The sequence below is a fragment of the Nerophis ophidion genome, linkage group LG02, assembly GCF_033978795.1.
Source record: "Nerophis ophidion isolate RoL-2023_Sa linkage group LG02, RoL_Noph_v1.0, whole genome shotgun sequence".
NCBI classification, from domain to species: Eukaryota; Metazoa; Chordata; class Actinopteri; order Syngnathiformes; family Syngnathidae; genus Nerophis; species Nerophis ophidion.
Window position 1 is genome coordinate 37,585,008 of NC_084612.1, and position 13,832 is coordinate 37,598,839.

A 13,832-nucleotide genomic window follows, 5' to 3' on the forward strand; every position below is an offset into this window, starting at 1 on the left:
CCAACAGCAGTCATCAAGAGCTGTCTTCCTGCTAGTTCACTACGACTCCCAGCGTGCCGTATCCTCCTTGCTCGGACGCGATTGGTCGACTCAGTTTCAAACTATACGGCCGCACGCCTTATATGGCCAACGTGAGCTCGCGCTGTTCATTCTGTGTTTTTATGCTAATCACATTTTAATGGCCAGCTGTATGCAGTCATAGTAAGAGCATGCGCAGTGTATGACAAGAAAACGGCGAATATTTTTTGAAGTTTTTGTTCGGTAAGTCTCAGTTTTGTTCTTATTTATTGTATGGGTACGACGGTGCTATTGTAATTTGTGTGGAATGAACAAACCCGCATTGAATGTTTAATGTTGACTCGTAGTTGTGAGTGTGACGCACAAAGAGCGGCAGACAACGCGGCTGAATGGCAGCATGGCGCGGTCATGATAGCGCAGCGAGCTAGCTAGCATGCTAACGGCTAACAACAATGAACCATATTTGGCGCTCTAGCGGGCAAAAGTTTGAATTTAAAGGGAGGGCCTCTTTTAACGCGACATTCGCCTTTTACAAACACTTGAAAACTTGAGCGGGCAATGCAAAGTGAAACACAATTTCACCATGGTATAAAGAGTGTTTGATGTATTTCAACGAATAGCCCGGTAGCTTTTTGTTTCTCCGTTTGAGAGACGTGACTGACTTGCTGTCTGTTAGGATTGCTACTTTGTAATCGAACAGTCACACGGTAGATCACTGATCAATGGATGTGATTAATGTTCGAACATTTTTAACACAGTGATGTTATTTGTTTTTAGAACTCGTTTGTGAACGCGTGAAGCTTTAAAGCAGTGGTCACCAACGCGGTGCCCGCGGGCACCAGGTCGCCCGTAAGGACCAGATGAGTAGCCCGCTGGCCTGTTCTAAAAATAGCTCAAATAGCAGCACTTACCAGTGAGCTGCCTCTATTTTGTTTACATTTAATTTATTTACTAGCAAGGTGGTCTTGCTTTGCTCGACATTTTTAATTCTGAGAGAGACAAAACTCAAATAGAATTTGAAAATCCAAGAAAGTATTTTAAAGACTTGGTCTTCGCATGTTAAATAAATTTCATTAAAGTTTTTACTTTGCTTCTTATAACTTTCAGAAAGACAATTTTAGAGAAAAATACATCTTTAAAAATTATTTTAGGATTTTCAAACACGTACATTTTTACCTTTTTAAATTGCTTCCTCTTCTTTCCTGACAATTTAAATCAATGTTCAAGTTTTTTTTTTTTTTATTATTGTAAACAATATAAGTACATTTTAATTTAATTCTTCATTTTAGCTTCTTCAAACTTATTATGATTAAAATTAAAAAAAATATTTTGGCAAATCTAGAAAATCTGTAGAATCAAATTTAAATCTTATTTCAAAGTCTTTTGAATTTCTTTTAAAATTTTTGTTCTGGAAAATCTAGACGAAATAATGATTGGTCATTGTTAGAAGTATAGCTTGGTCCAATTGTATATATTATAACAAAGTGCAGATTGGATTTTAACCTATTTAAAACATGTCATCAAAATTATAAAATTAATCTTAATCAGGAAAAATTACTAATGATGTTCCATAAATTCTTTTATTTTTTTCAAAAATATACCAATTAGCTAGTTTTCCCTTTTTATTTTTTCCAGTTTAATTTTAAAGAGTCGAAATTGAAGATAAACTGTTTCAAAATTAAATTTTCATTTTTTTCGTGTTTTCTCCTCTTTTAAGCCGTTCAATTAAGTGTTTTTTTCATCATTTATTCTCTACAAAAAACCTTCCGTAAAAGGAAAAAAAATGTAGGATGGAATGACAGACAGAAATACCCATTTTTATATATATATATAGATTTATTTATTAAAGGTAAATTGAGCAAATTGGCTATTTCTGGCAATTTATTTAAGTGTGTATCAAACTGGTAGCCCTTCGCATTAATCCGTACCCAAGAAGTAGCTCTTGCTTTCAAAAAGGTTGGTGACCCCTGCTTTAAAGTGTCAATATATTTTTTTTATTGTATAAAGTGGTCTGAGATGCGTCTATTTTTTAAGCGCCATTTGAAGGTTAGCAGTGTTGGCTGTCATTTTTGCACTAAATGCATTGTTGTCAAAAGGTCTGACTCGTCCAGTGGATTTCACGTCTGCATCGAGCTCCCAGGAAGACTATGTTTGGCTTTCACAAGTCAAAGATCTACCGGAGTAACGACGGCTGTTGCATCTGCAAGACCAAGTCCTCCAGTTCGCGGTTTACAGACAGTAGTCGATATGAAGAAACGTTCAGGCTCTGTTTCGGGTAATGCCTGATTCCTGCAAATGAGTTTTGATTGCCTTCTACATATTTAAGCATGCACATCTTGCACAGGCTCTCAGAGGACCGCGTCGGAGACATCTGCAATGCCTGTGTGTTGTTGGTGAAGAGGTGGAAGAAACTTCCCAATGGCTCCAAGAGGAATTGGAACCATGTAAGTAATTATTACCCTCTTCTCAACTATTTATTTTCGTGCTCCTTTTGCAGTGCAAATTTTTTCTGGACCTCATAGGTGGTGGATGCCAGAGCTGGACCAGGGTTCAAAGTGACAAAACCCAAGAAGATCAAGAACGGTGATGGGAAGAAGAAAAGCAAGCTGAAGAGGCTTCACAAGTTAAAGAGGCAAAGTGAGTATCTCATCTATTTATTGACTTGCACTTTTGAGTGTGCAGATCGGTCAGCATCAGCCAATTGTCGTGAAAAGTAACATCGGCCAAGCTGATTAATGGCCAATCCTAAATGCTGTTTCTCCCTGGCTGATAGCGACTAGCAGCTAATTATCAGTCTCCATACAGTGTGGAGAAGCTCTCTGAAACTGTCAATACTCTACGTTACACAAATAAACTGCATTTCTTAGGATTTTACAGGGTTTCCCACAGATTGGCAATATACTTGTGGGGAGGCGTGTGACCGGGGCGTTGTCAATATGTCATCAAATAATTTGCATAATCAGCGATGATGCATATATTTTCTTAAGTGCTAAAATATGTTATACACCTATTTAAAAAAACAAATCTCTGTTATTAGTAATTAGTATTAAATAAGGTTGCACAATATACTGGTACTAATAAAGTATCACGGTACTTATCAGTTGAAATCGGTTCTATACCCAGGCATCTGATTTTTCCTTCTGTAGTCGGAAATCTGTCTTTTTTTTTTATCTCTGTAAATATACAAAAAAATTATTATTTTTTTTCCCCGACCTATGTGTGTTAAAATCTTGATCTGTCTCTTTACCATACCTGCCAACAACTATGGTTTTCCCCTAATGAGCATGGTTTTTGATAATCCAGTGTTAAAAACTACCGTTTTCCATTAAGTGTGTGCGTGTGTGCGTGTGTGCGTGTGTGCGTGTGTGCGTGTGTGCGTGTGTGCGTGTGTGCGTGTGTGCGTGCGTGCGTGCGTGAGTGAAGTAGCGGCTCACCACAAGTGAATTAATGGAAAACACTGTGGTGATGCTTTTTTTTTTTTTTTAAGGCTAAAAAAAACTTATTAAATTTGAAAAGAAATCTGTATTGGTAATTTTTTTCCTACTCTATTGTTTTGCTTTGTTTTTCAATTGTTTATACCATGTTAAACAGGCTGCACTTTGTGAAGTGTTCAAGTTTCTAGAAACTTCTCCAATCATTTTTTGTGACTTTTTCTTAATTAAAAACAACTTTCAACAAATGTAGCATCTTTCTGTGGGGTTATTAGAGACTGTATGGTGTTTAGAAACTCATTGCTTCTCCTACTTGATGTCTGTGCTGAACAGCAAGAGCTGCAGCAAGCCTCTACTGTTCCAAAAACTCACTGACTTTACCGCTGCTGATCCAGCCGCATTTCCATTCAATGAAAGAGCACCACTGTCCCCTTAATTACTTTAAATATTATGTTTATAATCTTAATAGCATAAATAGATAAATTGTACAACTAATACAGTACATGTGATAGGTATCGGTATTTATGTCAGCAGATCTCATTCATTTATGATAGGTAGCCATAATACTCTTTTTTTTTTTTTTTTAAAGATAATTTTTTATCAACGTTATGCACGCCCCTGCTTATTTCCGCAAAACAATGCCACGTGTTACGACAACATGGCTTCATAGAGTGCGGGTATTTGATATTGTATTCTGTTTTTATTTACGAATTTACACAATGTGCCAACTTTTACTGGTTTTGGGGTTTGTAGTTACATAAAGAAAAAAAATATGTTAAAGACAACAAAACTGTGTAGCAAGATGAACATTCATCTTTTTTCTACCGCTTGGCCCTGCTGGGGTCGTGGGGGTGCATTAGGGGCTGGAGCCTATCCCCGCGGCATTCGGGCGGAAGGAAGCGTACACCCTGGACAAGTCGCCAGCTCATCGTGGGGCAGACACAAACAGACAATAATTCAAATTCACATTCAAACACTAGGGCGGATTTAGTGTTGCCTTTCAACCTATCCCCTGAACCAAGGTATGTGAAATGTCCGTCTAAACGCGGAAATACGCATTTTTAAGCATTCATTTTCACGTTAATATATCACTTAGTATTTTTTTTCGATATTTCATTTGAAAAACGCAGAACGTTCGCCTTTCCGGAGGTGCTCTTTGCCTAAACGCCGCACTTCGAGCCACAGCGTTGTCTCCTGTCTACTTTGCTGCTAATCTCCAAAGACTATTAGTTCTGAACCAGTTGTATTTCTAGAGTATTTATTAGTAACCATTTAGAAGGTATATTTTTGACATGACCGATGTAAACATAGATCACAACAGCGGAAGTATATACCCGAGGGGGCGTGGCTGAAGGATAGGGTTGCCGAATGGGAAACATTTTATGAGTTCTTTGCATGCATGGTATAGAATTTCACATTATATTTTCAATTTTTATAGTGTCAGTAAATTATTTAATTTAAAATTCTAAAAATTATGTGTTATATTACATGTACCACATCTAGTTACGTCCTCCGAGCTGAAAACATTTTGTGGCGTACATCAAGGATTAATACTGGGGCCCTAATTGTTCAATCTCTCTATAAACGACACTTGTAAAGTTACAAAGGACTCAAAGTTAGTATTATTTGCAGATGATACAACTGTGTTTTGTTCAGGAGAGAACACACAAAAGCTAATACCAATAATAACAAAAGAAATTAACAAAATAAAAAGATGTTTTGACAGAAACTGATTATCTTTGCGTCTCTCTAAACTAAAATAATGCTATTTGGTAATAGAAAAAGGGAAAGTCCAACACAATTAAAAATAGATGGAGTAGATACAGGAAGGGCAAAAGAAAATACATTTTTGGGTGTAAAAATAGATGAAAATGAACTGGAAATCTCATGTAAAAAATATACACCATAAAGTAGCAAGGAGCACGTCAAGGAATAAAGCAAAATATGTTGTAGACCAAAAATCACTTCATAGTCTTTACAGGTTGCTACTGTTACCATATCTGAGTTATTCTGCAGAAATATGGGGAAACAACTACAAATGTGTGCTTCATTCACTAACGATGTTACAAAAAAGAGAAATTAGAATTATACATAATCCTGAATATTGAGAACATACGAACCCTTTATTGAATCAAAAATATTGAAATTCAACGATTTGGTGCATTTGCAAACAGCTAAAATGATCTACAAAGCAAACTAACCTGCTCCCCAAGAATGTACAAACCTTATTCTCAACAAACGATGAGAAATATAACCTTACAGGAAAATCACATTTATAACATTTGCATGCCCGTACAACACATACAGCATATCTGTATGTGGAAATAAATTACGGAATGGATTAACCAAAAAAATCAAACAAAGCACCAATATGATTCAGTTTAAGAGACTGTTCAAACTACAAGTGTTCACAAAGTATACAGGACAATAATTATGATGAACATCTTGAACAGTTTTTTTTTATTTATTTATTTTAATTTAATAAATTTTTTTGAGGTAAAGATTTATGTATTTAATATTCAGTGTTCTGTTACAGAGAAATCACAAGACAACAAGAAAATTGGATACAATTGTTATGGTATGAAAAGGGGTAGGATTAATTAAGCTCAGCTTTTTCCTACTCTTTTTTTTTTTCGGATGTGCTGTAATTAAACAACTGGAAATATGTGATCCATTATATTGTGTCGTATGCATGTTCAAAATAAACTGAAACTGAATTGAACATATGAGTGTCAACAATACAGCCAAAAGAGGTTGGTAGATGAGAATTAATCAAAAGGTGTAATATAGTGTAGAAGTGCCCCCAGCCATCCAATAGCAGGAAATGTAATTTGAGTTGCGGGGTGTGCTGCAGCCTATCTCAGCTGCATTCGGGCGGAAGGCGGGGTACACCTTGGGCAACTTGCCACCTCATTACAGGGCCAACACAGATAGACAGACAACATTAACACTCACATTCATACACTAGGTACAATTTGGTGCTGCCAATCAACCTATCCCCAGGTGCATGTCTTATTCATTATGTAAATCAAACAAATAGGATGGCATTAGCTACCTACATAGACTTTTACTTTGTTTCTTATTGTTCCATTTTACAGTGCAAACTTTTCACCATGATGTAGTGTGTATTTTTTTTAAATGATCCCAAACCCTCTCATCTTCTCCGTGCCCTTGTCTTTCTTTTACTTTGTCGTTTTTCTGGGCCACCTCTTTATCGGCACTCCACTAGTACCGCCCCATGTCCCCTCTTCCGACACCACGGACACTCACACACTACATCACCGACTTTAGAAGCTGCAGCGCCAATAGGTGCACTAATCTTGTGCATACTTGCCAACCCCCCCCCCCGCTTTTCCCGGGGGACTCCCGAATTTTAGTGCCCCTCCCGAAAATCTCCCAGGGCAACCATTCTCCCGAATTTCTCCCGATTTCCACCCGGACAACAATATTTGGGGCATGCCTTAGAGGCGCTGCCTTTAGCGTCCTCTCTCACCTGAAAAGGAGAATATAATATATGTGTCCGTTATCCATAGGTTTATCTATAACCCATAAAGTAGGCAGGCACGGAGCTATTTCTCAGCGCGTGTTTATTCCAGCCGGCACGTTAATACACTGACACACAACATCCGGATTCCCATCATGCATTGCTTCAAAACTACGGCAAATAGTAATGTCCAAAAACATAACAGACAAAGCAGAAGAACGAAGAAGAGACATGGCGACGACGAGTAAGAAGTACGCTTGCAAGTTCCAAAATGATTGGAAGGGGAAGGGGTATGTTGCCTGCAATTTTTGTAGATCAGACTTCTCCGTTGAACCCGGTTGGCCGAACGGATATACTCATTCATGAGTGCCTCTGGTAAACATTTAACTATTTAAGTTTTGCTCACATTTGCTTTATTTTATTTAGACTCGCCGAGTTGGTGCTTTTCAAAACTTTTGTTTAAGAAATACAAAAAAATATCAAGATAATATTTAAATGGGAAATAAACACAAGTATATCAAACACACCTTTAACGGACTGATCACTGCAAACTCATGCATTCTTCGATTGTGCGCCCTTGGGCTACAGTGTGTGCCACATGCTTTTCTTGTCGTTTCGTAAAATCTTGCACTCTTTTCCCTTTTTTAATTACCTCTCGAAGAACTCTGAAGAAACTTTTATCCTTTTTGCAATTTGAACGATTCGTACAGCCAAAACACAAGCATGGGGCATTTTCCTTTAAAAAAATAAAAGGCTAAATGGCACCTAGTACCCATTGAAAAAAGAGCTCTCTGGTCCACCACGCTTATTCATTGGGCGGGGACGTAAGCCGGACGTGACGTCCGTAACATCAAGCAATAATTTACAGATCTAGTCACAGCCTTTTTGAAAAGTGAAATAATTTAGCAACAATGCTTCTTTGCTTTCTAAATAATACGTATTTGAGTATTTTAAATTGAGATAAAAGTATCCTCATATTGCATAATTGTGCCAGATCTCAGCTCTTTACCAAGTGTTTTGATTTCGCTCTCCAAGCAGACTCTGACGCTCACAGCACCACCTCCAGTGTGTCTCCTGCCCAGTCGCCCAGTTATAGCAACCAGTCAGATGACGGCTCAGACATCGAGTCCAAACAGAGGCGCTCCTCTCCTTCCATCTTCTCTTTCTTGGACCGTTCTTACTGGAAAAGGTAAGAAAATGAATATTAATTATTTAAAGGTCTACTGAAACCCACTACTACCGACCACGCAGTCTGATAGTTTATACATCAATGATGAAATCTTAACATTGCAACACATGTCAATACGGCCGGTTTAGTTTACTAAATTGCAATTTTAAATTTCGCGCAAAGTATCCTGTTAAACGTTGCGGTATGATGACTCGTATGATGACACGTGCGCGTGACGTCACGGATTGTAGCAGACATTTTGATCCAGCACCGATCCCAGCTATAAGTCGTCTGCTTTGATCGCATAATTACACAGTATTCTGGACATCTGTGTTGCTGAATCTTTTGCAATTTGTTCAATTAATAATGGAGACGTCAAAGAAGAAAGATGTAGGTGGGAAGCGGTGTATTGCGGCTGCCTTTAGCAACACAAACACAGCTGGTGTTTCCTTGTTTACATTCCCGATAGCTGACAGTGGAGTTTTACTATGAAACAGAGCGGTCAAGCAAACATGGTTCCCTACCACATGTCAACCGGCAGTTTTCGGTGAGAAAATGGTGGTATTAAGTCGGCTCTTACCGTAGTTATGAGCGGAGAGTTTGCTGCGTTGTGCCTCGTGCAGCTGCGGACTCTCTTTCCTCCTCCCACCGGCTGCCCCCGACCGTCGGATGCTTGCACCGTGGAGGAGGGGGGGAATCTCAGCCCGACTGCCTTGCCTTGTCGAGAAACGTGGCTTCCATCAAAGACTGGTTGTCACCACACCCATCTGACTTTCAGGTACGCCCATATAATCTCACTAAAACAGTAGTAACACAATGAGCAGATATGGGATTTTCCAGAATTATCCTAGTAAATGTGTCTAATATCTGAATCGCTCCCACTTCCCTCGTCTTTTTTTTATTTTTTATTTTTTTTAGTCCTTCACTCTCACTTTCCTCATCCACAAATCTTTTATCCTCGCTCAAATTAATGGGGAAATTGTCGCTTTAATCGCGCACATCATCTGCTACTTCCAGTACAGGCAAGGCTTTTTTATTAGCGACCAAAAGTTGCGAACTTTATCGTCGATGTTCTCTACTAAATCCTTTCAGCAAAAATATGGCATTATCGCGAAATGATCAAGTATGACACATAGAATGGACCTGCAATCCCCATTTAAATGAGAAAATCTCATTTCAGTAGGCCTTTAAAAGATGAACAGAGAACGGTTTTGAAGGCATTTATTGGTGGCAAGGATGTTTTGGCTCTTCTTCCAACCGGTTTGGATTTGCCAGTGTCGCTCTCATCAGCGTCACGGGTTGATTTTGATGTGAGTGTTATAGAACTACAAAAGTACATTTCATTCATTAACTGTGTTGTAAAAAAGAACAGCTAAAACATTACATAATGTTGGATATCGAGAAACCCAAAAACGTTTTTTTTTATAATGTGATGAATTTGCAAGCGACGGAAATGATGCACAAGGCAAACTATAATCAGACATCCAAGAATGTACAATAATTATTTTTAAAAAAAAAAGAAGAAATATAAACTTGGAGAAAAATGTGACTTAAAACACTTGTATGCACGCAAAACACTTAAAACATTTAGTATCTCAGTATGTGGAATTTAATTATGGAATGGATTAAGCACTGAATACTAATATGATCCAGTTTTTAAGAAACTGTTCAGCCTAAAAAATGTTGTTTACATGTATAAAGACATAATTCTGATGTAGATTTTAAACTTTGTTGAAAATGAGATAATCATGTTCATCTCACTATGTTAATTACAATTTATTTAAATTTTTATTCTTGAGAACATTTAGAGTTAAATTGTGTACGAATAGAGTTAGTGAACCAATGTTAGTAATTGCCATGAAATGAAAAGGGGGTAGGATTAAATAAACTATTTCTTCCTACTCCTTGAGGTAAAGAGAAACTGGAAATTGTGATGTATTATGTGGTAACTGTAAGCATGTTCAAAATAAACTTAAATCCTAAACCATACAAATTTTGTTTTAATGTTCTACAAAATTTTCTTTGGACAGTAAAGTAATGTTGAATACTTCAATAATAAATACAATTAAAACCTAGTAATACATTCAACATTATCAAATAAAATACACAGCAAAATGTCGTAATTATCACAGCAAAACACAACATCCATCCATCCATTTTCTACCGCTTATTCCCTTTCGGGGTCGCGGAGGGCGCTGGCGCCTATCTCAGCTACAATCGGGCGGAAGGCGGGGTACACCCTTGACAAGTCGCCATCTCATCGCAGCAAAACACAACAGTGCATGCGCAAAAGACTACTTGCTTGTGTTCTAATGTTTAGAATTCTGGGATTCGTGAATGCACCTCTCTCGCTGTGATTGGTGCACAGCATCGTGAAGAATATTGTGTTGCTGTTGGAGCAAGCACTACGGCACGCGGAATTCTACAATAAAGTTTATTAAAAGGGCCAGATTCGATGGACTTCTGTCAGGGACGCTACATTACTTGGAAGACGTTACATGCATGATATCCCCTTTCTGGTGTGATGGTTGAGTCTACATTAATTTGACTCTGATAACAAAATTAATGTTGCATCTTGTCCTCTGTAGGCAAAAGGTGTGCTGTGGGATCGTTTACAAAGGCCGCTTTGGAGAGGTGATTATTGATCCTCGTCTTTTTAAACCCTGCTGCAGTTCTAAAAAAAAAGAAGACTCTGGTGTCCACACAAGTTCCTTCACACCTTCCAGAAACACATCCGCCACAACTCCCAAAGGAAATGAAAGAAACTTGGTGATGGCTCTTGTTTAATCCTCCATAGCACTCACCTGGATTTGTCTCCAGTGGCAGACTTCCCTTCTCCTTTCTTCGATAATTTTTTTTATGTACCTTTACATGTACAATTACGGTTTCATATGGTTTATTTTAACTTTTGTATAGTGTTTTTTTATTTGTATTTTTTAAATAGAAGACAGAAAAACAAACAAATCTTGAGGGCATTAGTTTTATTTATAGGTTGAGGTGAAACATTATTTTGGTTACCTAAATGATCCATGTTTTCTAAATATATTGTCACTTTGATACATATCAATAATGTTGTATTTGCATTTGAAAAGAAAAACACACCAGCTTTTTTCTAGTACAGTACCAACTTTTTTTGTGTGTTGGAGTTGATCCTCCACGTGTTGCTGCAAACTGTTATATTGTTCTGGTTCACATGTGACTTGTTAGGGGTTTTAGGACACAAGGGGCAGTTGGCATCAGCAGGGATCATTAGGCCAACTCTCCTAAATGAATGAACTAGATTTTATCATATTTTTCTAGAGAAAATGTTTGTGATGTTTGGACAGATGAATCACGACATCACAACTTTGAAACACTCAATTTGAATTTAGAGCACATTGAACTGAATAGATGTGAATAGAAGATGCATGCAGTATGTTTCTCTGCCTTTTGGAGGGAACATCAATTATTTCTTTTGTACAGTCACCAATGAAATTATGTGTAATGCTGGAAACACCCACCCCCACAAACAAACACACACACCCACACATACACACACACTAATTTTGTGAAAACCGTTTGGGCCCATTCAATCTTTTCCGTTTACAGCCATGGGAAACCATTACTTGTGTACAGAGAGGGCTTTATTTACCTTAAACCCAGTTTTCCCTTCATTTGAGGTTTTTTTTCTCCAAAAATGGCTGAAGTACATTCCAAGCTAATCAGTATTTGAATATGTAAGAAACATTAATACAAATTGGGGGAAATGTCTAAGTGTATGATTCCTAAGGTTCCAAATGTCATGCGTAGTTCAAGACGTGGTGATAACTTTTTACTGAATGTTTTCGTCTCTGATCTGCTTTCTGCTTCAATTGTCAAAAGTTCAAACTATGCAGACGTTTTGAATGTGTGTATTTCTGTTGCTGTTGGCAGCGTTAAATGATGGATTTTGATTCAACCAAACTGACTTGTATAAAGCATCCATTACCATTAATTTTTGTCCCAAATATGTCTCATGTTTGCCATTTTAGTGATGCTCAGGTTGCACCATGTTACCCAATAGTGCATGCATGCTGTCTCAACTCTAAACCATCTCAGACTGTATGAATTTGACAGTTCATGTTCAGGAATTAAGCTTGGCGTTGCAGGGTCATTTTAAACCCAATCAGGTTCTCAATAAAAGGAGAATTGTTGTCTCCTTTTAAACTGCTTAATAAGCTTATTTTTCGACATATTTTTCAAGGTTCATTTTTGAAAATGAAATGTGCCTTAATGAATTACCTGACATTGTCTTAATGATTCTCGTGTAATTTATATTTATTTATTACAATCTTTTTTTTTACCTGAGGTAGTTTGTGTTGAGCCTTTCAGAATGTTATTGCGCACTTCCCTTGAACTCCCAAGTTTGTTTTTATGATGGGTGTTTTGTATACTGTACCCCCAAGTAGAGCTGTACTTGTATAAGCTAAATAAAACTTTGCTATTGGCGTGTGTGTGTGTGTGTGTGTGTGTGTGTGTGTGTGTGTGTGTGTGTGTGTGAACCGCTAGATGGCATCAGAGAGCTGATGACAAAATGGTATCAAACCACCTTGTTGGTATTGCCTCAATCACAATTTTTTTTCAATTTTGGCTACATATAGAAGGTCCACTCTTTGACTTACAGGCGCCATAAAGTGCCCCCACTAATAACTTTATTATCAATATATTTTTCCACCTTTCCGTCCCTTGTATTTAATTTTGGGGGGAAAATAAAGTTACTAACCTGATCAAATACAGATATCAAGTCAACGGTCACTTGCTGTATTGTCTTTATGCTTGCTGTTTTTCCGGGTTATGGTTAAAACAGCAATATGATGTTTTAAGTATGTGACTGTTGCTAAGCAACCACGTTAGGCCAGCCGCGTTTTACATTTACAGCTATATTAGCACACAAACTGTTGCCATCACACAGCCCCATCATTAGCTGAAGTTAATATTTGCACTTCTTGTGTACTACTATTTTATAGCTGATTTGCGAAGAGCACCCTACGGAGTTTAAAACATCAAGTTAAACTGCCCTCACACCGGACAGTAGACTGGTTACTTTCAAAATAAAACCCTCCAGGCGTCTCATACTTGACAGGTGTTTTATATCGTGTTAATGTTACTTCCGGTCTTCTGCTAGCTACCACTTTAACTTGACACTGCTCCGCTTCAAAGGCGATTCATCTCCCTCCCGCCCCACTCCTCTCACGTGGACGCGCACACACGCACGCCCTCATTCTCGGTCCCTCGGGCACACACAAACACACACACACTCACACAGAGGCAGACACACATTCACTATTACTCACTCCTTTCTCTTTTCAAAAGCCCCTTGTGAGGTAGATTGACAGGCTAGAATGAAAATGAGCCGGACGCTCGGTCACGACTTCAGTGCGTACGCGTCCTTATGAGGAGACCTCGAAACTTGGATCTTATCACCATGGGAGCTGTTTGGGCTACAAGAGACTTTTGTTTGTTTTTGCTCTTGTTAAATAGTCGCCAAAGTGCTGCTCTTCCAGAGATTCGAGGTGGGACTATAGCGCGCGGGTGTGTGTGTGTGTGTGTGTGTAGCGCGCGGGTGTGCGTGTGTGTGTGTGTGTGTGTGTGTGTGTGTGTGTTTGAGACAGCTACTTTACGCACGCTTTCAGGAGTGCGCTCCTGTTGCCATTTGACATGTTTACCTCATGGATGTTTTGCTAGCCAGCAATACAGGAATCACTACATGCTT

At 38.3% G+C, this 13,832-nt stretch overlaps 2 protein-coding genes across 7 annotated transcripts in view; both read left to right on the forward strand.

Annotated features, from left to right (window-relative positions):
* The first annotated feature begins 29 nt into the window (after positions 1-29).
* On the forward strand, positions 30-12,567 carry sinhcafl (SIN3-HDAC complex associated factor, like). Its single transcript, XM_061883165.1, is given in 8 exon segments — positions 30-261; positions 2,115-2,293; positions 2,363-2,462; positions 2,541-2,655; positions 7,969-8,122; positions 10,690-10,777; positions 10,779-10,853; positions 10,856-12,567. Coding segments are annotated over 7 exon segments (693 nt in total). The 5' UTR covers positions 30-261; positions 2,115-2,165; the 3' UTR covers positions 10,889-12,567.
* Positions 12,568-13,299: 732 nt separating this feature from the next.
* The window catches only part of scube2 (signal peptide, CUB domain, EGF-like 2), a 59,565-nt gene continuing 59,032 nt past the window's right edge, over positions 13,300-13,832 (forward strand). For 4 of the 6 annotated variants that reach the window (XM_061883145.1, XM_061883153.1, XM_061883128.1 and 1 more), the window contains exon 1: positions 13,301-13,632. In XM_061883145.1, the coding sequence (XP_061739129.1) occupies positions 13,512-13,632 (121 nt within the window). In that variant the 5' untranslated portion in view covers positions 13,301-13,511. Of the gene's footprint in view, positions 13,633-13,832 lie in introns of all 6 variants that reach the window. The other 2 variants (XM_061883113.1, XM_061883122.1) reach the window with 1 other exon arrangement.